Source organism: Pelodiscus sinensis, chromosome 15, assembly GCF_052426305.1.
Source record: "Pelodiscus sinensis isolate ZL-2025 chromosome 15, ASM5242630v1, whole genome shotgun sequence".
Lineage (NCBI taxonomy): Eukaryota > Metazoa > Chordata > Testudines > Trionychidae > Pelodiscus > Pelodiscus sinensis.
Window position 1 is genome coordinate 12851800 of NC_143066.1, and position 20754 is coordinate 12872553.

The 20754-nt window shown below is 45.6% G+C and overlaps 1 protein-coding gene and 1 long non-coding RNA gene across 5 annotated transcripts in view; one reads left to right on the forward strand and one right to left on the reverse strand.

Annotated features, from left to right (window-relative positions):
• The window catches only part of LOC142818580 (uncharacterized), a 29055-nt gene extending 13084 nt beyond the window's left edge, over positions 1-15971 (forward strand). The window contains exons 2-3 of the long non-coding RNA XR_012896114.1: positions 6459-6569; positions 15833-15971. This is a non-coding gene — a long non-coding RNA (uncharacterized LOC142818580). The remainder of the gene's footprint in view (positions 1-6458; positions 6570-15832) is intronic.
• Positions 1-20754, reverse strand: part of USP7 (ubiquitin specific peptidase 7) — a 217355-nt gene that overhangs the window by 10488 nt on the left and 186113 nt on the right. For all 4 annotated transcript variants that reach the window (XM_075899282.2, XM_006124597.4, XM_025185416.3 and 1 more), the window contains 7 exons: positions 20301-20401; positions 18758-18911; positions 18104-18171; positions 2807-2915; positions 2645-2722; positions 1864-1964; positions 410-509 (listed from right to left, as the gene is read on the reverse strand). In XM_075899282.2, coding sequence (XP_075755397.1) covers positions 410-509; positions 1864-1964; positions 2645-2722; positions 2807-2915; positions 18104-18171; positions 18758-18911; positions 20301-20401 — 711 coding nt within the window. The remainder of the gene's footprint in view (positions 1-409; positions 510-1863; positions 1965-2644; positions 2723-2806; positions 2916-18103; positions 18172-18757; positions 18912-20300; positions 20402-20754) is intronic.

A 20754-nucleotide genomic window follows, 5' to 3' on the forward strand; every position in this document is an offset into this window, starting at 1 on the left:
GGGAATAAAATATGCAGTAACAGTCTTACAACTTGGAAAGTAGAGCCTAAATATAAAAATATACAGCACGAGTTCCTATGTCAATCTTGGAATTACAGCTGATGAGGAAATTTCGACATAGAAATTTCGCACATGTGCTAAGCTTTCATTTCCTGTTATATCATTTGAACATAAAACTTTAAAAGTGGAATTGTTACAAGCTCAAGAAATTCAAGCTATTCTGAAGTGAAGAGAAACCAGCTTCTGTTATTTTAAGAGGGAATGTCTTTTTTAAAAAATGCCAGTTATCTAGGTCAGTCAAATTTGGGACCATCTGTGCGTCAGATTCTAAGGATTGCCATTTGGAGAACATAGCCCTCTCAAAGCAAGTTTCTCATAATTCTTTAAAAAAATCCCATAAAACATTTACCTCTATTCGAAATGTTCGACTTGTAGCTGGTGATAAACACTCTAACAGCTCATCTTCCTGATGAACACCAATTATTTTGTAGCTTACAATTTCTAGAAGCCTTACAACCAAAATGAAAAGAAAAAGAATTAAAAATCAATGCAAAGTGCATCTACCAAATCTTTAGCATATTACTATATCTAGAATTAAATATTAATACAGAATAATTATTTTAAAATAATTATTTAAATGGACTAATTCCACTACTGTGGAATAATTGAGCAATAGATTCAGTACTGAAGAGTCAATGTATCTGTAGCATAAGTCAACAGATGTTAATTTAAATTATCTTCTCAAGTCTCTCCAGTTATATGACAATCTTTGTGCTCCAAAAAAATAATAGCATGAACAGTCGGAAAATGTAATAAATCACTGTAATTTGTCTGAATATGCAGGTAAAAATCAATGCATGTTAAGCTTCGCTAAGATTTAGTTCCAGGAATTGAATTTAAGCTCATATGTATACAGGCAGTCCCCGAGTTACGCGGATCCGACTTATGTCGGATCCGCAGTTACAAACGGGGCCCGTCTCCCTGGTCTCCAGCAGACCAGGGAGAGGAAGCAAAGCGGCGGAGCACGCGGGCAGCGGACAGCCCAGACGCGTCTGGGCTGTCCGCTGCCCGCGTGTTCCGCCGCTTTGCTCCCTGTCCCCCTGGTCTGCAGACCAGGGAGACGGGGAGCAAAGCAGAGCAAAGCCGCGGAGCCCGAGGGCAGCAGGACAGCCACGGCGCATCTGGGCTGTCCCGCTGCCCCCGTGCTCCGCGGCTTTGCTCTGGACGCCTGTGGTACAGCTGGGGCGCTGCCGGTTGGTCCCGTAGAGCCGCTCTGGGCGCTACTGGACCAACCTGGCAGCACCCCAGATGCTCTGCCCCAGGCATCCTGATTCAGCCACTGCTGGTCAGTTTCAGCAGCGGCTGAATCAGGACGCCTGGGGCAGAGCAGCTTGGGTGCTGCTGGGTTGGTCCAGTAGCGCCGAGGAGCGGTGGCGCTACTGGACCAACCCAGCAACACCCCAGCTGCTCTGCCCCAGGCGTCCAGATTCAGCCGCTGCTGAAACTGACCAGTGGCTGACTACAGGAAGCCCCTGCTCCGGGCTTCCTGGAATCAGCCGCTGATCAGTTTCAGCAGCAGCTGAATCTGGACGCCAGTTCCGACTTACATACAGATTCAACTTAAGAACAAACCTACAGTCCCTATCTTGTACGTAACCCGGGGACTGCCTGTAGTTGCAGATATTCAAAAAACTAAGAGTTTAAAGCTATTAACTTTTTAAACTCACAGTGACCGACAATGTTAATTTGCATTTGATTTTTTATTGTAACGCAAAGCATTTTTCATTTAGGTGAAACTGACACCATCATATCCACTGATCTATATTTTAAAATTACTGTTTTCTAGTTACCTTTTCTACTTACCTTAGTTTTCCTGACCCTCTCTCACAGAGTTCTACTGCTTTTTTACATTCTTCTAACAGGTCCCGTACACACCCATGTTTATCTGGATATAGTGTTATTTCCTTTACAATACAATATTTAAAATGAAACAACCAGTGATTAGAGAAGCTGAAACCAACGCACAGAAAACACTGAAATCTGACTTATTAGACCAGCAGCCCTGTCAGTACACCAGGGCTCCTGTAGATCCCGCCGGTCTAGTGGCAGCCCCACCAGGGCTCTCGGTGGCCCTGCTAACCTCTCAGCAGCCTTGCCGGAGCTCCCCACTGGATTTGGCCTCCACTGCCCCATGAGGTCTGCCCCCTCTACTGGCTACCCTGCCTCGCTGCCTGCGAGCTCTGCTGCCCTGATAGCCCCACTGGCTAACTCTGTGCCAAGCCACTGGTAACCTCTGCTGCTCGGGCTCACTGCTGCTTGGGCTCTCTGGACCACAGATGTTGCAAGACCAGAGAGTCCTGGACCACAGAGGTTCAGCTGTACTATGAAAGCCACATAACTATTTCAGGACACTAACCAGAAAGCAATGGATGCAACTTTGCTTCTTAATGGAAATTTCAAAGACTAAATTTCAATTACTAAAAATATGTAACAAATTTTATGCTGCTAATGTAGTCGTTAAAGGTCAAAACATTATATTATAAATGTCAACCTTACATATTATCACAATATTATCCAAAGATTTACAAGAAAAGAAATTACAATGAATTCAAGTAACTAAACTGGTAACGAAAATTGTACTAACCTCTTCCCTAAATTGGTTATTTAGCCATATGCACTTAAAACTTCTCCTGTTTTCAAAGTCAGTGATTTTCATTTTAAGCTAGAAAAAACAGATACATTTTAGACATACTTTGCGAAGGGAACAAGAGCACAAAAGCACAGTGGTATAAATATGGACTCATACCTGCTGATAGTAAAGTTTTTTAGGTTGTCTAGGTTTGAAGAACTGCAGGAGATCTCTTAAAGTACCTTCATAATTATGTCTAAGAGGATTGCCTGGGCCATCCCTATAACTATACAAGAAAACACATAAATATCACTTCATAATCCATTGCCACAAAGTAAACTTCTATGCAATGCAAATTTCCTTTCCAGTATTCAAATTTACAAAATTTCACTTTGGTATGAAACTGGAATGGCCGACCTAGATAGTACTACATTCATAGTGCTTTAAGAGAAGATTTTCAAATGCACATAAAAAATTGGGCAGTTTTTTTTTTTAAAAAGTCTCATCTTTATGCAATCACAGATAGACAGTGTTTCTTCCAACACTTGGAAAAGTGCAGCAGTTCCTAAACTTGCTATAGTTTTTACAGACTTAATTTGTAGAGCCATAGGAAAAGTGACAATGGTATAGAATCTATAGAGCAAGTTATTAAATCCAGGTACATGATCCTTAGGGATAAAAAAGGCTATTTAATTTTAAAGGACTATAGCAAGGACTACATTTGCAAGGCGAAGAACTAAGGCCCTGGTCACCAACCTGTCGATCCTGGGGGCCCAACCAGTTGATAGTGAGGCTTTCGGGCCCCTCCCTTGCTGTCCCTCACCCCCGAAGACGAACGCCGCACTGATACTACCTCCAGGGACAATGTGTGGGCTTCCAGCGTGGTGGGAGGGGGAGTTCTGCAACTGCGCAGGCTGCTCTTCCTCCCCACTCCCAACAGCCAGTATGGTACCTAAAACAGTCTGTCGCGTGCTGGGGACTTTGTTCTCCTGTTGCCTTCCTGTGCATGGGGAACGGGGTGGGGGTCCGGGACTGCACCGGCTCTAGCAGCTTGGGCAGTGCATGCTGGAGTGGAGGAGCAAGGCGTGCGCTGCCCAAGCAGTTGGGCTGGCGTGGTCTGGGACTCCACCTCATCCCCGCACAGGAAGGCAGCAGGGGAATAAAGTCCACAGAGCACCAGCTCTAGCTGCTCGGGCAGCACACGCTGCCATGAGGAGTAAGGCGCACACTGACCAAGCAGTTGGGGCTAGTGCGGTCTGGGACACCCGCTCTTCTCACCGCCCCCCGCACAGGAAGGCAGCAGGGGAATAAAGTCTCCAGCATGCTGGCTCCAGCTAGCGTGGCCCGGGACTCCCCCGTTCCCACCCCATGCAGGAAGGCATCAGGCGCGTGACAGACCAGTGTTTCAGGTACCGCACCGCTGTTTGAGGGACGGGGGAGCAGCCTGCACATTTCCTGGGCCTTGGCGCGTAGCTGCAGGATCCCCAGGTACCGGTCCCTGTCCCCTCTCCCCGCCAAGTACCTTACCACAGCACCCTGTCCCCTGCCCCAGCACTCACCGGCACCCTGTCCCAGCACCATGTCCTCTACCCCAGGCCCCTGTCCTGGCACCTGCTTGAACCCTGTCCCCTGTCCCAGCACCCACAAGAACTCTGTCCCTTGCCCCAGCATCCTGTCCCTTGCCCCCACCAGCACAGTTGGGGCCACATTCGTCAGGCTTGAGGTGTTGTATTTTTGTATCTCATTTGTGTGGCCCTGACTGACTTTTCTGTAGGTCAGTGACCCCTGATTCAAAACAGGTTCCCCACCCCTCTCATAAATAAAGACAATGCTGAAATCTTTTGTGTTTGACATAGTATTTTATTTAAAAATGAAGCCTGGCCAACAAGCCCCCAATTGGGGCCAAGCCCTCATCTGGCCACAGCATCATAACATTCCTGTACCCCCTACCCTGACCCCAAATCTAAGCCTATCATACACTGGACCCCCCTGTCCTGAGCCTCTCACATCCCCAAACTCCTGCACCCCTACATCCTCAGTCTTTTGTCACAACACACTTGCACCATTCACACACTGAAAATTTATGTCCTGAGCCCATCATACTCCCAACCTCCCTGCCCTGAGCCCCTCATACACCCCAAACCCCTGCATCCTCACATCCACAAGCCTGTGGCTTGCTCAGCATCCCAACCCTTCACCTGACCCCAACACTCCCCAGCCTGGAGCCCCCCTCTCTGAGCCAGCATCCCCTTCTCCGCCTCTTCCTGCATCCAAATTCCCTCCCAGAACTTGCACTTCTCACCCTTTCCCACACCTAAATCCCTCATTCCCACCTCAGAGCCTGCACCTCCTGTCTCAACCCAGTGAGGCTAGACTGCAGGAATTTTTCTGGCAAACATGCTCTTTTGGTAGCCCCTGTATTCCTTGTTCCACAAAGAATGAGGGGGCTTCCAAAAAGAGGGTTTTCTGACATTTGGCCCCGTCTAGATGTAGGTGATGGGCTCGTCCTGGCACTGCAGGTTGGAGATTCTTTAGCTGTGGTTTAGCTGGACCGCACATGCACGAGGCATTGCGTGCCTCTCTCACTGCTTTTGAGTGTGTGCGCTGTCCAGCTACCACCAGTTCCTCCTAATCGAGTCACTCTGAAAGACGTAAAGGAAAGACTCTGAGCGGGGAGGAGGGCGGGTCGTGGAGCACCCATGGGGACACCTTGAACAACTATTGTTACTGCACAAGGTAACTTCCTCTTCTTCTTTAGTAGTGTCCCCGTGAGTGCTCCACTGTAGGTGAGTACTGAGCTGTTGTCTAGCTTTCGAAGGAGGGCTTGGAGTTAGGATGTCTGAACTGTGGACAGCACTGTGGTAGCCAGTGCTAAGTCCCGAACAACTGCGTCTATCGCGAAGGTCATGTCCGAAGACCAGGTTGCCGCTCATCGGATGTCCTGCAAGGGAACACCTTTGAGAAAGGCTGTAGTGGCACCCATCGCCATCGTGGAATGTGTGTGCAGCGAGGTAGATATTGGCTTGTTGCGTATCGAGTAGCAGTGTGTGATGTGTTTTATGATTAATTTGGAGATGCGCTGTGACGATAAAGGCTGGCCTTTGTTTCGGCCGTTTGTGCATAGTAATAGACATTGTGATTGTTGGAGAAGACGGGTTCTCTCCAAACAGAAAGCCAGCACCCTGTGGAACATCCAAGGTGTTTAATCGGGCTTCGCACAGTGAAGCATGCGGTTTGGGATAGAAGGCTGAAAGTATTATGGGCTCATTGATATGAAATTCCGAATTGACTTTTGGTAAGAAGTTAGGGTGGGATCTCAATACAACTCCATGACTGGTAAATACTGTATACGGCGGGATGACCAAAAGGGCGGCCAGTTCCCCTACGCATTGTGCTGATGTAATTGCTAGGAAGAAGACGACTTTCATGGTGAGTATGGCAATATCACAAGTGGCCAGAGGTTCAAAGGGTGGGTACATAAGTGTATCGAGCACGAATTGTAGGTCTCAAAGATAAGGGGGTTTCCTGCACGCAGGGTAAAGATTCGTGAAACCCTTTAAAAATCGTTTTGTTATCACGTGGGCAAATATTGAGTAACCCTCGATGGGTTGTCTGAAGGCAGAGATGGCCGAGACGTGGACCCTGACTGATGAAATCATCAGTCTGGAGCACTGCAGGTGTAGTACGTAATCTAGGATACGGTGGATAGGGATGGTCAGTGCACTGAAACTGTTACCACTTTACCAGGAATGAAATCATCGCCAGGAAGGTCTTTTGTGTAGAGTCACGTCTGCTACGTATTAATACCTGTTTTACTTCTTGAGAACAGGTCTTCTCTGCTTGATGGAGCCAGCTAGGAGCCACGCTGTGAGATATAATCAGTCGATCTGGGGATGTGTCATGGATCGCTCCCGCTGTGTCAAGAGATCTGGACGTTCTGGTAAGTGATATGGTCAGCGTAGAGCCATTTGCATTAAAAGAAGGAGCCATGTCTGCCTGGGCCAAAAAGGGGCTATAAGTATAATTGTGGCTTTATCCGTGGCTATCTTTTCCAGTACTCTGGGAAGAAGCGGAATTGGGGGGAAAGGCATAGAGTAGCTGTTGACCCCAATGAAGTAGGAATGTGTCCCCTAGGAAGTTCAGTCCAATTCCTGCCCTGGAGCAGTACTTCGGATATTTCGTTTTGATGTTTGTCGCAAACAAGTCCATAGTGGGGAATCCCCAGCATTGGAAAAGAAGTATGCTACACGCTGGTCGAGTTCCCACTTGTGTTGAAGAAAAAAAACGTCTGCTGAGCGCATTGGCAGTGGTCTTGTCCTTGCCGGGTACATAGGTGGCGATGATCTTGACTTGCTGACGAATGCACCAGTTCCATAGCTTGGTGGCTTCCACACAGAGGGATTTTGATCTGGCGCCACCCTGACGGTTGATGTAATAGACTGTGGCGGTATGGTCGGTAAGGACTTGGACTGTATGGCCACGAATTCTCTGTGAAAACACTTTGTAGGCACTGAATACAGCCCTCAATTCCAGTAGATTGATGTGCTGAAGCACTTCCATCGTCGTCCATTGACCTAGAGCACGTTCTTCTGCACAATGAGCTCCCCATCCTATAAGAGAGTTGTCTGTCGTGATTTGTATGTCGGGTGGCGTCTTGTGAAAGGGAACTCTGGTAAGCATGTTGGTGTGGGACGTCTACCATGTAAGGGACTGTTGCACTATTGGTGGCACCGTTACCTTCTGTGCACATTTTGGCTGCTTGGTCAGTATATTGAGGCTACCCAATGCTGTAGACATCTGAGTCGGAACCTCGCATGTTATACCACATAAGTGGCTGCCGCCATATGAGTCTTAAACAGGTAAGTATGTCGACTCTGAGGCTGACAGATATGGTATGGACTAGGTCTCATATCCTGTTGAACACAGCCAAAAGAAGGTGGTGGTGGTCAGGGACTCCCTCCTCAGAGGGACTGAGCCATCCATCTGCCGCCCGGACCTGCAATCTTGAGAGGTGTGCTGCTTACCGGGAGCTCCAATTCAGGATGTGACTTGAGAGGCTTACAAAACTGATCAAACCTTCGGATCGCTACCCCTTCTTGCTTCTCCATGTGGGAACTAATGATACGGCCAAGAATGACCTTGAACAGGTTGCTGCAGATTATGTAGAGTAGGGAAGAAGGACCAAAGAATTAGGAGCACAAGTGGTGTCGCAGAGATGGCTTTGGTTTTCATCTTCCCTGTTGAAGGGAAAAGACGGGGAAGGGATTGTCGAACTGAGGAAGTAAATGCATGGTTGCACAGGTGGTGTCGCAGAGATGGCTTTGGTTTCTTCGACCATGGGACTCTGTTCTGGGCACAAAGATTGTTAGGAAGAGATGGGATCCACCTACCCAAGAGAGGAAGGAGCATCTTCGTGGGCAGACTCGCAAACCTACTGAGGAGGGCTTTAAACTAGGTTTGTTGGGGGATAGTGACCAAAACCCTGAGAGGAGTGGTGAAGTCAGATACATGCAAAGAGGAAGTCAGAAGAAATGCAAAGAGGAACAAGCAACAAAGGTGGACCCCTGATTCGAATGCAGAGGGTAGGGCAATCAACTGGTTACTTAAGGTGTTTGTACACCAATGCCAGAAGCCTGGGTAACAAACAGGAAGAATTGGAGGCCTTGGCTCAGGCAAAGAACTACCATTTGATTGGGATAATGGAGACTTGGTGGGATGACTCGCATGACTGTCATGGAAGGGTATAAACTGTTCAGGAAGAACAGGCAGGGGAGAAAAGGAGAAGGAGTTGCACTATATGTCAGAGAGCATTATGATTACTCAGAATTCCAGTATACAAGCAGTCCTCGGGTTACATGGATCCGACTTACATCGGATCCCTACTTACAAACGGGGTGAGGCAACCCCGCACTAGCTGCGCTCCGCGTCTTCCTGGTCTGCTGCCTCCCCCCCCCCCCCCCCCAGCAGACCAGGAAGACGTGGAGCGGCTTTTCTCAGCAGACACCTCAGCTTGAGAATAAAGGACTGAGGGAAGTGAGGTGTGGGAGAATAAAACTGAGCTCTGGAGAAATGTTTGGCTAGAGTTTCCCCTACAATATGTACCAGTTCCGACTTACATACAAATTCAACTTAAGAACAAACCTACAGTCCCTATCTTGTACGTAACCCGGGGACTGCCTGTATAGAGGGAGAAAAGCATGTTGAGAGTCTATGGGTCAAGTTTAGAGCTGTAAGCAACAGCAGTGATGTGGTGGTTGGTGTCCGCAACAGGCCGCCGAATCAAGTGGATGAGGTAGATGGGACTTTCTTCGGACAACTGAGAGAAGTTTCCAGATCACAGACCCTGGTTCTCGTGGGGGAACTTTAATCACCCCGACATCTGTTGGGAAACCAATATGGCAGTACACAGACAATCCAGGAAGTTTTTGGAGAATGTTGGGGATAACTTCTTGGTACACGTGCTCCAGGATCCGACCAGAGGCTGTGTGCAGCTTGACCTGTTGCTCACAAACAGGGAGGAGCTAATAGAGGAAGTAGAGGTGGGTGACAACCTGGGAAGCAGTGATCATGATATGGTAGATTTCAGGATCCTGACCAAAGGAAGAAAAGAGTAGTAAAACACACATCTTGGACTTCAGAAAAGCAGACTTCGACTCCCTCAGAGACCTGATGGGCAGAATCCCCTGGGATGCTAACTTGAAGGGGGAAGGAGCCCACGAGAGCTGGCAGTATTTTAAAGAAGCCTTATGGAAGGCCTTATGGAAGGCACAGAAAGAAACTATTCCAATGCGTAGCAAGAGAAGCAAATATGATAGGAGACCAGATAGGCTTACTGGGGAAATCCTTGGTGAACTTAAGCACAAAAAGGGAGCTTACAAAAAGTGGAAACTTGGACATATAACTAGGGAGGGGTATAAATGTATAGCTTGAGAATGCATGGGAGATATCAGGAAGGCGAAAGCGCAATTGGAATTGCAACTCACAAGGGATGTGGAGAATAACAAGAAAGGTTTCTACAGGCATGTTAGCAAGAAGAAGGTGATCAGAGGGAGTGTAGGGCCCCCTAATGGATGTGGGAGGTAACATAGGATATGTCTAGACTACGTGGCTCTGTCGACGGAGCTATGTAGATGAGTTTACTAGACATAGGAAAATGAAGCCATGATTTAAATAATTTCTGCTTCATTTACATCAAAATGGCCACCGCACTGTGCCAATCAGCCATTTGGTGGCACAGCGGGGCAGTCTGGACGCTCCGCAGTCGACAACGGAAGCCTTTGTCAACAGCTCTGGTAAACCTCATTTCACAAGGCATAACAGAGAGATTGACCGCGGAGTGTCCAGATTGCCTCACAGTGCCGCCAAACAGTTGATCAGCGCAGCGCAGCGGCCATTTTGATGTAAATAAAGCGGTGATTATTTAAATCACCGCTTCATTTTCCTATGTCTAGTAAACTCATCTACATGGCTCCGTCGATGGAGCCATGCAGTCTAGACATACCATTAGTGACAGATGATGTGGGGAAAGCTGAAGTACTTAATGCTTTCTTTGCCTCTGTCTTCACCGACAAGGTCAGCTCCCAGACTAATGCACTAAGTGATGCAATATGGGATGAAGGTGGACAGCCCTTGGTGGGGAAAGAACAGGTTAGGAACTATTTAGAAAAGCTAAACGTACACAAATCCATGGGTTCAGACTTAATACATCTGAGGGTACTGAGGGAGTTTGCAAATGTCACTGAAGAGCCTTTGGCCATTATATTTGAAAAGTCATGGAGATCAGGAGAGATCCCGGGTGATTGGAAAAAGGCAAATGTAGTGCCCATCTTTAAGAAGGGGAAGAAGGATGATCTAGGGAACTATAGGCCTGTCTGTCTTACCTCAGTCCCTGGAAAAATCATGGAGGGGATCACCAAGAAATCCATTTGAAAGCACTTAGAAGAGGGGAAGGTGATCAATAATAATCATCATGGACTCATGAAGGGCAAGTTGTGCCTGACCAATCTGATTAGCTTCAATGATGAGATAACTGGCTCTGTGGATATGGGGAAGTCAGTGGATGTGATATACCTTGACTTTAGCAAAGCTTTTGATACAGTCTCCCACAATATTCTTGCCAGCAATTTAAGGGAATGTGAATTGGATAAATGGACAGTAAGATGGATAGAAAGCTGGCAAGCATGTCGGGCCCAGCGGGTAGTGATCAATGGCTCGATATCAGGATGGTGGTCGGTTTCTAGCGAAGTGCCCCAAGGTTCAGTTATGGGACCAGTTTTGTTCAACATCTTTATTAATGACCTGGATGAGGGTATGGATTGCACCCTCAGCAAGTTTGCGGATGACACTAAGCTAGGGGGAGAAGTAGATACGCTGGAGGGCAGGAATAGAGTCCAGAGTGACTTAGACACATTGGAGGATTGGGCCACAAAAAATCTGATGAGGTTCAACAAGGACAAGTGTAGAGTCATGCACTTGGGACGGAAGAATCTCAAGCATTGTTACAGGCTGGGGACCGACTGGCTAAGTAGCAGTTCTGTAGAAAAGGACCTGGGGATTATAGTGGATGAGAAGGTGGACATGACTCAACAGTGTGCCCTTGTAGCCAAGAAGGCTAGTGGCATATTAGGTTGCATTAAGAGGAGCATTGCCAGTCGATGCCAAGATATGATTATTCCTCTTTACTCGGCTCTGGTGAGGCCACATCTGGAGTACTGTGTCCAGTTCTGGGCCCCCAATTACAGGAAGGTTGTGGATGCATTGGAGAGGGTCCAGTGGAGAGCAACCAAAATGATTCGGGGGCTGGAGCAGCCTCTATGAGGAGAGGCTGAGGGAGTTGGGTCTATTTAGTCTGCAGAAGCGAAGAGCGAGGGGGGACTGGATAGCAGCCTTCAACTTCCTGAAGAGAGGTTCTAAAGAAGATGGAGAAAAGCTGTTCACAGTAGTGATGGATGGCAGAAAAAGGAACAACAGTCTCAAGCTGCGGTGGGAGAGATCCAGGATGGATATTAGGAAAAACTATTTCACTAGGAGAATGGTTAAGCACTGGAATGGGTTGAAGACTTCCTCGACAGAAGGCAGCGATTTATCCTCCGAGCACGGCAGGCGGAAGAGCCAGAGGGGGGCAGTACGGGACCAGGAAGAGAACTGGCAGCATGTAACTTCTAGAAGGGGAAAAAGGCCAGCATGGGAATCCCCCAATGCTATAGAGGTAAGTAATCGCTTTCAAGCTCTCTCCACAGGCTCTGCAGTGGTGAATGCTTTGGGAGAGACCTCACAAAGAAGAAACCACAAGGGAACACCGTATACTGAAAGGCATGGGATGCGTAGTCCTAGGGATGGGTGTTCCACAACCACCCGCCTCCAAAAGAAGACGACAGGTGGTGGTGGTCGGGGACTCCCTCCTAAGAGGGACTGGGCCATCCATCTGCTCTCCGGACCTGGAATCTCAAGATGTGTGCTGCTTACTGGGAGCTCGAATTCAGGATGTGACTGAGAGGCTTACCAAACTGATCAAACCTTCAGATTGCTACCCTTTCCTGCTTCTCCACGTGGGAACTAATGATACGGCCAAGAATGACCCTGAGCGGGTTACTGCGGATTATGCAGCGCTGGGAAGAAAGATCCAAGAATTCGGAGCACAAGTGGTGTTCTCATCCATCTTCTCTGTTGAAGGGAAAGGATTGGGCAGGGATCATCGAATTGAGGAAGTAAATGTGTGGTTGTGCAGGTGGTGTCGTAGAGAGGGCTTTGGTTCTGTTCTGTTCTATGATTCTATTCTGTTCCAGGCACAAGAATTGTTAGGAAGAGATGGGATCTACCTAACCAAGAAAGGAAGGAGCATCTTCATGGGCAGGCTTGCGAACGTAGTGAGGAGGGCTTTAAACTAGGTTTGTTGGGGGATGGTGACCAAAACCCTGAGGGGAGTGGGAAAGTTGGATGCCAGGAAGAAATGCAAAGAGGATGTGGATGCATTGGAGATAGTCCAGTGGAGAGCAACCAAAATGATTAGGGGGCTGGAGCACATGACCTATGATGAGAGGCTGAGGGAGTTGGCTCTGTTTAGTCTGCAGAAGCCAAGAGTGGGGGGTGGAGAGGGGATTTGATAACAGCCTTCAACTTCCTGAAGGGAGGTTCCAAAGAGGATGGAGAAAGGCTGTTCTCAATAGTGACAGATGGCAGAACAAGGAGCAATGGTCTCAAGTTGCGGTGGGAGAGGTCCAGGTTGGATATTAGGAAAAACTCTTTCACTAGGAAGGTGGTGAAGCACTGGAATGGGTTACCTATGGAAGTCGTGGAGTCTCCATCCCTAGAGGTGTTTAAATCTCAGCTTGACAAAGCCCTGGCTGGGTTGATTTAATTGGGATTGATCCGGCCTTGGGCAGGGGGCTGGACTTGATGGCCTTCTAAGATCTCTTCCATCTCTATGGTTCTATGATTCTATGATCTATGGGAAGATAGGCACTGGCTGTTGTAGGGTCTAACTGAGCCCCAATGAACTTGATGGACTATCGGGGTGTGAATGAGGACTTCTGGACGTTGATTAGAAGTCCTAGGGTAGTGAATAGGTTTCTTGTCATGTGGGTGTAACAACTGTTGAAAAGTGGGTGCTTTGACTAGACAATCGTCCAGATATGAAAATAACATAATGCCTTGGAGATGAAGATAGGCTGAGACCACTGCCATTCTTTTGGAAAAGACTCTTGGTGTGGACGATAGGCTGAAGGGCAGGACTCTGTATTGAATATGCTGGTTGCCTATGACGAATCTGAGGAAACATCTGTGTGCAGTGTACATTGTGATGTGAAAGTATGCATCCTGTAAGTTGAGGGACATAAACCAATCTCCTGTTTTCAGGGCCTGAATGATGGTAAGCTAGTGTCACCGTCTTGAATCTGTACCTTTTGAGATGCTGATTGAGCGCCGAAGGTCCAGTATAGGTCTTCATCCACCTGATTTCTTCTTGGTCAGGAAATAATGGGAATGAAATCCTTTGCTCTGGAATTGTTCGGGCACCCTCTCCACTGCCCCATGTCAACGAGACGCGAAACCTCCTATATCAGGAGCGCGTTGTGAGATGGGTACCTGAAGAGGGATGGGGGCAGGAGAGTAGTGCGGGAGGGGAGGGGAAGAAAAAGAAGGGGGATAGTGTAGCCAGATGTTATTAGCTCCCGGACCCAACAGTTGGTAGTGATGAAGAACCACCTGTGCTGGAATGGGCATAAACAATGGTGAAATAGCTTCCTGGCTTCTGCATGAGGTGTTAGTGAGATGGTCTTCAGTCCCTTGACTAGCCTGTCAAACTGGCTGCTTGTTATGTTGAGCAGGCATTCTATTAGATTGTGGGTGAAGTCTCTGCAGGTGCGGCTTGCCTCGTTGCTGGGGTTCATATTGCTGGAATCTGGGGTTGGTGAACGAAAATTCTCGCTGTCTGTAATAAGGGGTATAGTGCCTTCGGCGATATGGTGGTGTATACATCCCCAGTGTTTTAAGTGTCATCCTAGAGTCCTTTCCTGAGTGGAGGACCTGATTTGTATTGCGAAGAGACTTTGCCTATCAAATGGCAGATCCTCCACTTTTACCAGAAGTTCTTTAGGCATGGCCACCATCTGGAGACAGGAGAAGCGTCGCATCACCACAGATGTTGCAGTGGTGCGAGCTGCTGCGTCCGCTATGTCTAATGAAATTTGTAAGGCCGTTCTTGAGGCCACATAGCTCTCCTGTACCACTGATTTTAGTAGTTGGCATTTATCCTCCAGGAGATGCTCCAGGAGTGTCACTAACTTTCAATAATTGTCAAAGCTGTGATTAGACGAGACGGCAGAATAGTTTGCCATTCTCAGCGTTAGTGTGGAGGATGAGTATACCTTCCTCTTGAAAAGGTCTAAACGCTTTTCATCTTTATTGGAGGGGGCGTTCCTGTATTGTGGAGTCTCTGCTCGTTGTTGGGCAGTGTCGACAACCAACGAGTTTGGCTGCGGGTGGGTGAATAAAATTTCGATCCCTTTAGGGGTTACAAAATATTTCTTATTGGCCCTTTTGTGAATGGCCTGGGAGGAAGCTGGTGACTGCCAAATGTCATCTGCGATCTCGAGGATTGCCTCGTCCAAGGGAAGGGCCAGTTTAGTTTTTTGTGATGGTTGCAGATTTTTAAGTAGGAGATGCTGCTTTTGTTTTACTTCACTCAGTTGTACCTCTTGAGACTCTGCCACCTTCCTGAAGAGGTCATGGAACTGTTTGATATCGTCCACCAGAGAAGTGTCTCCAGAGAAGACTGCGTCATCTGGGGACGAGGAAGACTCGTCAGTTGGGGATTCAGGCTGAGATTGCGAATGTTGTGGAAGAGACTCTCGATGCTCGTCGGGATGGTCTACTGGCATAGGTACGTCTCCTGAGGGAGTTGGTGGTCTGGTAGATGGATGAGGTGGCAATGGTAGCCAGGTGCTACTATGTGAGCTACTATCAACCAGGAGTGAGTGTAAGAGTGGTGACGTGAACAGTAGCCCTGGTGACGGTAATATATATCATGGTGATGACACGAAGAGGGGTAAGACGGAGAATACCTCTTGTCCGATGCACAGGAGGATCTTGTAGGTGATCTAGGGGAGCGAGACCTCCGCCTGGAGTATGCAGTAGAATGAGATGACCTGTGACAGCGCTGAGGCAAGGGTGAATATTGTGAAGACTGCCTGTGGTAGGAGCTGGGGGGATTCCCGTGGTGAGACCAAATTGAAAATACTGATGCTGGTGATGAAGGTTGTGGGGAGAAGGCAGCTGGTTCCGCATTAGGAGAAGGTGTGATTATACTCCTAGATTTGTGTGTGGCCTTGAATGTTGTGGCCTAAGGGGGCTGAAGACCCTTGTTAAATAGCAGCATTTTCAGGTGCATTTCATGATCTTGTCTCGCGCGCGTGGTAAGTTTTGAGCAGTGCTGGCACTTTTGAGGGATGCGGCCCTCACCCAAGCATCTAATACAGCTGTCATGGCTGTCCAAGGCTGGCATCGCCTCGTGACATGTGGAGCATTTCTTGAATCCGGGAGACCCCAGCATTTTGGTTAACTCTAAACTAACTGCTAAGCCTAACACTAAGAAAAGAAAAACTATTTTTTTAAACTATAAGAATATATATGTGTAAAATGATTTACTATGACTAAAGATTAACTTTAAGTAACTATTTACAGACTTTTGAAATATTTTCCTGTCAGGTTGAGAGAGAGAGGGAGTTCACTCCGCCTGCAATGGTGAACAGTTAGGAGGAACTGGCAGGAGCCGAACTGCTCGCACACTCAGAAGCAGCATGAAAGGCATGCGACGCCTTTGCGCATGCTCAGTCTGGCTAAATCACGGCTAAACAATCTCCAACCTGCTGCGCCAGGATGAGCCTGTCACCTACTGTTAACATACAGCGGAGCACCCACGGGGATACTACCAAAGAACAATTTGAATCGAGCCCAAGAATCCCTTATATGTAACAGCTCTAGATGTAATCAAGGAAAAATACTTGTAATTGATTTTGTACATAGACTATCTTTGTCAATTCAGTATTCAAAAGCGCTATGTGGAAACGTTAAAATAAACCAAAACAATCCACACGATGATGGATTACTGGCAGTCAGGAACACTATCCCTGATGATGCTCCTACATAGCTGGTTACAGAGCTCCGTGACTTTGTCCTCACCCACAACTATTTTCCAATTTGGAGACAATTTATATCTTCATGTCACTGGCACAGCTATGGGCACCCACATGGCCCCACAATATGCCAACATCTTTATGGCTGACCTTGAACAACATTTCCTCTGCTCCCACCCCTTAGAACTCTGGCTGCTCTACTTACGCTACTTTGATGACATTTTTATCATATGGATCCATGGGAAGGAGACCCTTGAAGAATCCCACAGGGATTTCAACAACTTCCACCCCATCAACCTTCGCCTGGACCAGTCCACACAAGAGATCTACTTCCTTGACACTACATGACAGACACATTTCCACCACCTTATACCAGAAACCTATTGACTATTACACTTACCTACATGCCTCTAGCTTCCATTCTAGACACATCTCCTAATCAACTGTTTATAGCCAGGCCCTAAATACAACCAGATTTGCTCCAGTCCCACACACAGATACAAACATCTTCAGGGTTTATATCAGGCATTTTTAAAGCTAAAATAACCATGTGGAGAAGTGAACACACAGATTGACAGAGTCCCAGGCATCAGCTTCTTCAAGATAGGCCCAACAAAGAAAAACAACAGGACACCGTTACAGCCCCCAACTTAAACCCCTCCAATGCATCATCTCCAATCTACAACCTATCCTGGAAAATGATCTCTCACGCTCACAGGCCTTGGGGGACAGGCCAATCCTCACCTACAGATAACTCCCTAACTTCAAACTAATTTTTCCAGGAACCATGCAGCACACTTAAAACAAACTCACCCAGGAACCCACCCCTTCAATAACTCCAGTGCCAACTCTAATGAACACAAATCAGATATTCGAAAAAGGTAACACACAGAAACCTGTCGAGGAACATTTTAAACTTGCCCGGGCACTCATTAATGGATCTCTAAGTTTTGATATTATTACAAACCAATTAAAAACCAGTTTGAAAGGAAAGCTGCAGAGATTAATTCGATTCACAAGTCTGATACCTACAACAGAGGTTTAAACAAAGATCTTAACTGGATTACCCACTACATTCCACATCCTAATGACATAAAAAACCAAACACCAGGTACTTAAGAGCATTTAGGACTAACTCAGTCGGCTTCATTTAGCATGGACACGCTAATTCACAATTTCCCCCCCTTTTCTCCTTCTCTTCCCTCTCTATCCCCTCTCTTTCTCTGCTATTTGTTTGGAAACTGGACCCTTTAATTCCATTCATCTGAAGAAGTGGGTTGTGCCCACGGCAACTCATACCACCATTTAGATTTCTTGGTAGTCTCTATGATGCTCAGAATATGCAATTAAGGTCACAATTTACAAACTTCTTGAAAATAACTATTTGGTGATGATAGCTGAAACAAAATGTTAACTAGGCAAAGAATTAATTTGTGGCAATGTGGAAAAAGCTATTAAATTAGGGGTTGGGAACCTCAGGCCCCGATGCATTGGGGAGCCTGTGCTGGCATTCATCCTCTGCCATTCCCCTGGCTGGAGCACACAAAATCTACTAATCTGGGCCTCTCTGGGGTCTGGTGTATGAGAAGTGTCTCTCTCTCAATCGGGGGCAGCAAGGGTTTTGTTTGTTTGTTTTTTGGCTTCTCAATAGTGTGTGGTCCTCGAATGACTTTTCCATGGGTCAGAAACCCCCAACACAAAAAAGGTTCCCCACTTCTGTATTAAATGATAAAATGATAAGATATTTAAAATTAAGAAATTTGAGTTGTTTTAAAATAACAAAGAATATTTTGCAAATAACAAAGATAAGCTCAAAAATTATATTTACATGAATTCATCTTACCCTTGGGATTTGAAAAACTGTAGTAGCATTGGGTCTGTATTAAGTCTTTGTGCAACAGTCTTTGCAACCTGTGGGAAAAAAGTTTCTGAAAAGTTAAAAGTATGCACAAGGGCATAATTTGTCTTTATAACCAGTGATGAAACAAATATGAGCAAAATCAGCACATTTTCAGGCCTCAAGATTGATGTAGAAAACAGTCTAAAAATAAAACACTTTTTTATTTGTACACGAACATATTTTATTTGGAAGTAATTCTCAAAATATAAGGAATCTTACAATATCATTTTTAGAGTCACTTTTCAAAGCAGAATAGTATTGAAAAAAACAAAGTTCTTACTTTCATATAGCTGGAAAAAAAGCTGAAGTCATGTTAACATAGGCAGAATCTAACCAAATATAAGAACATATGAAAAGGAGATTATTTATTTCTAGTAGAACAAAATTGGAATTATTTCTTTCTAATAGAACACATGAAGTTCTAGGTGAGAAAACAGAATTGAAAGCAGAGTCAGGCCCCAAAAGAACTTCTTTATCAACGCAGTGACATTTTGGCCTACTAATTAACCTGAACCTGATTTTATTATGTAACACCCCCCTCACAGCTGTGAATGGGAAAACAAAAGGAGAGGAAACAAAATAAAGTGGAATACATACCTGAAAGTAATTCATTCTATTGGATAAAGTAACAACAAATCCAGGATCATTGGGAATAGTTTTATCACAAAAGATTACATCAACACGGTGGTAAAGGTCTCTGAAGTATTCTTTTGCTGTTGGCAATTCACTATTATCATTTTCTGGGTCATCCCTACAAAAGCAGAAAAATAGTACCATCTACATTATACAAGTAGCTAGAGGTGCTAAACATGTTCTACGGTAAATGTTCTCAGTAAATCAAAAATATTACTGAGAAATACAGAAATTAATTTAGGAACCTTTAAAGATCCACATTTTGTACATAACAGGACTGAAACTGTCAGCTGTGATTCATACCTTTTGAATATACATGTGCTGTGCCCGGAATTCTAATACATTTGGACACCACACATGCTTATTTGGTGGCATTCTGACTCCATTTGTTTCAAAGACATGTTCCAATAACACTCATTTTTCCCTTCCCTCCCCTGGCATACCTTTACTACATTGCTGAAAACATCTTATAGTCTTATGGATGGTTTTTATTAGTCACTTTGCACAATGGCTGGATCTACAATAGCATCCCTTGAACCACAGATGTTAAATGTGTGTACAAAGTAGCATGGGTCACTACTGACTGGTACCCCTATCTTCTTGGCAGAGCAATAGTACCAGGGTACAAGCTGTGCACTTACCCAGAAGTCAGCAGCCAGCCAAAGGTGCATAACACCAACTGGGTCAACAGGGAATGCGACTTCCAAGGCATGACATGAGAAATACATTCATCTCACATAATCTGGGGTAAGAGTGCTGAAGATAGACTAGCTGGCTTCCACCCACTGTCAGCCCATGGAGAGAAACAGAGCAACACAGTTGGGTGTGACCATCAGGTGTAAGAGCACAGAAATGCTGATTTATAGAGCTGACAACCTTAAGCATGGTCCCTTTCCTGGAGAGAAGCCGCAAGAGTTTTCCCTTTGCCTTGGAAAACCTCCAATAAGCAACAACACCCTTCTTACTTGAACATGTGCTCAATTAAGTCAGACGTATGCCATTATTGTAGGCCAATGTGTGACTAGTGAGGGAGCATGAGGAAAAGGGAAGGCAGCTTAATTCTACGCCAAAAGGAACTCCCAAAGTCAAGAGCTTTGTAGAGAAGTTCTTACACAGTGACTTAGAATGGAACTACAGCTTGCCTCTGCAATATAGTATTTCAGTTACGCTTGCTCCAAGAGTGAAACTGCAGCTTTCAGACTTTTGGCTAAACACAGATCTTAATTTTATCACTGTGTGAAGATCTATTTCAGTATTTATTGATCTTCTAATTCAGGATAAAAAGTCTTTTTTAAAAAATTTATGCATGAGTTTAATATTCTGAATAGTTTAATTCCCCACTCCCGCCAAGCCAATAAGTTAGCACACTGCTGACTATGTCTGCCATTAAGCAACTATACTTCTTAACATTTGAAAATCACTGTTAAAACTGCTAAACAGAAAATCTTTTCTATCATAAATTTAATTGAAACAGTAACCATTATAATCATTGCTTCAAAATACATACTTCTGAAACACTATGATGTCACCATCCATGAGTTCATCAAGAGCCTTATCAAGCGATACATCATAGTCTTGAATTCTCTCTGTTAAATTCGGTTTAACTTCCTGCAGTAAAAACAAGAGGGAAAACAATCAGAAGAAATGAATGGCAAAATAGAAAGCACTCACAGTTGCAAGAATATCATAATGGAAGATAACCCATTTTCCTTTTCAATCTAAATTTAAATGAATGGGGGGGTGAATTTTGATGATTTTTAATTCAGATTATATTTCATTTACAAACTTCACTGCTCACGATAGAATTGTCTATTTCTACTTTACCCATTAAATTTGCAGTATATTCTCTTTTAGTTAAATGTCATCAATTTTAAAATGTTTTATATAGTCCATCACACTTTCTTAATACCCAGCCACAATCCAAAATTCTTGAATGCTCGACCACTTATCTTTCATATCAT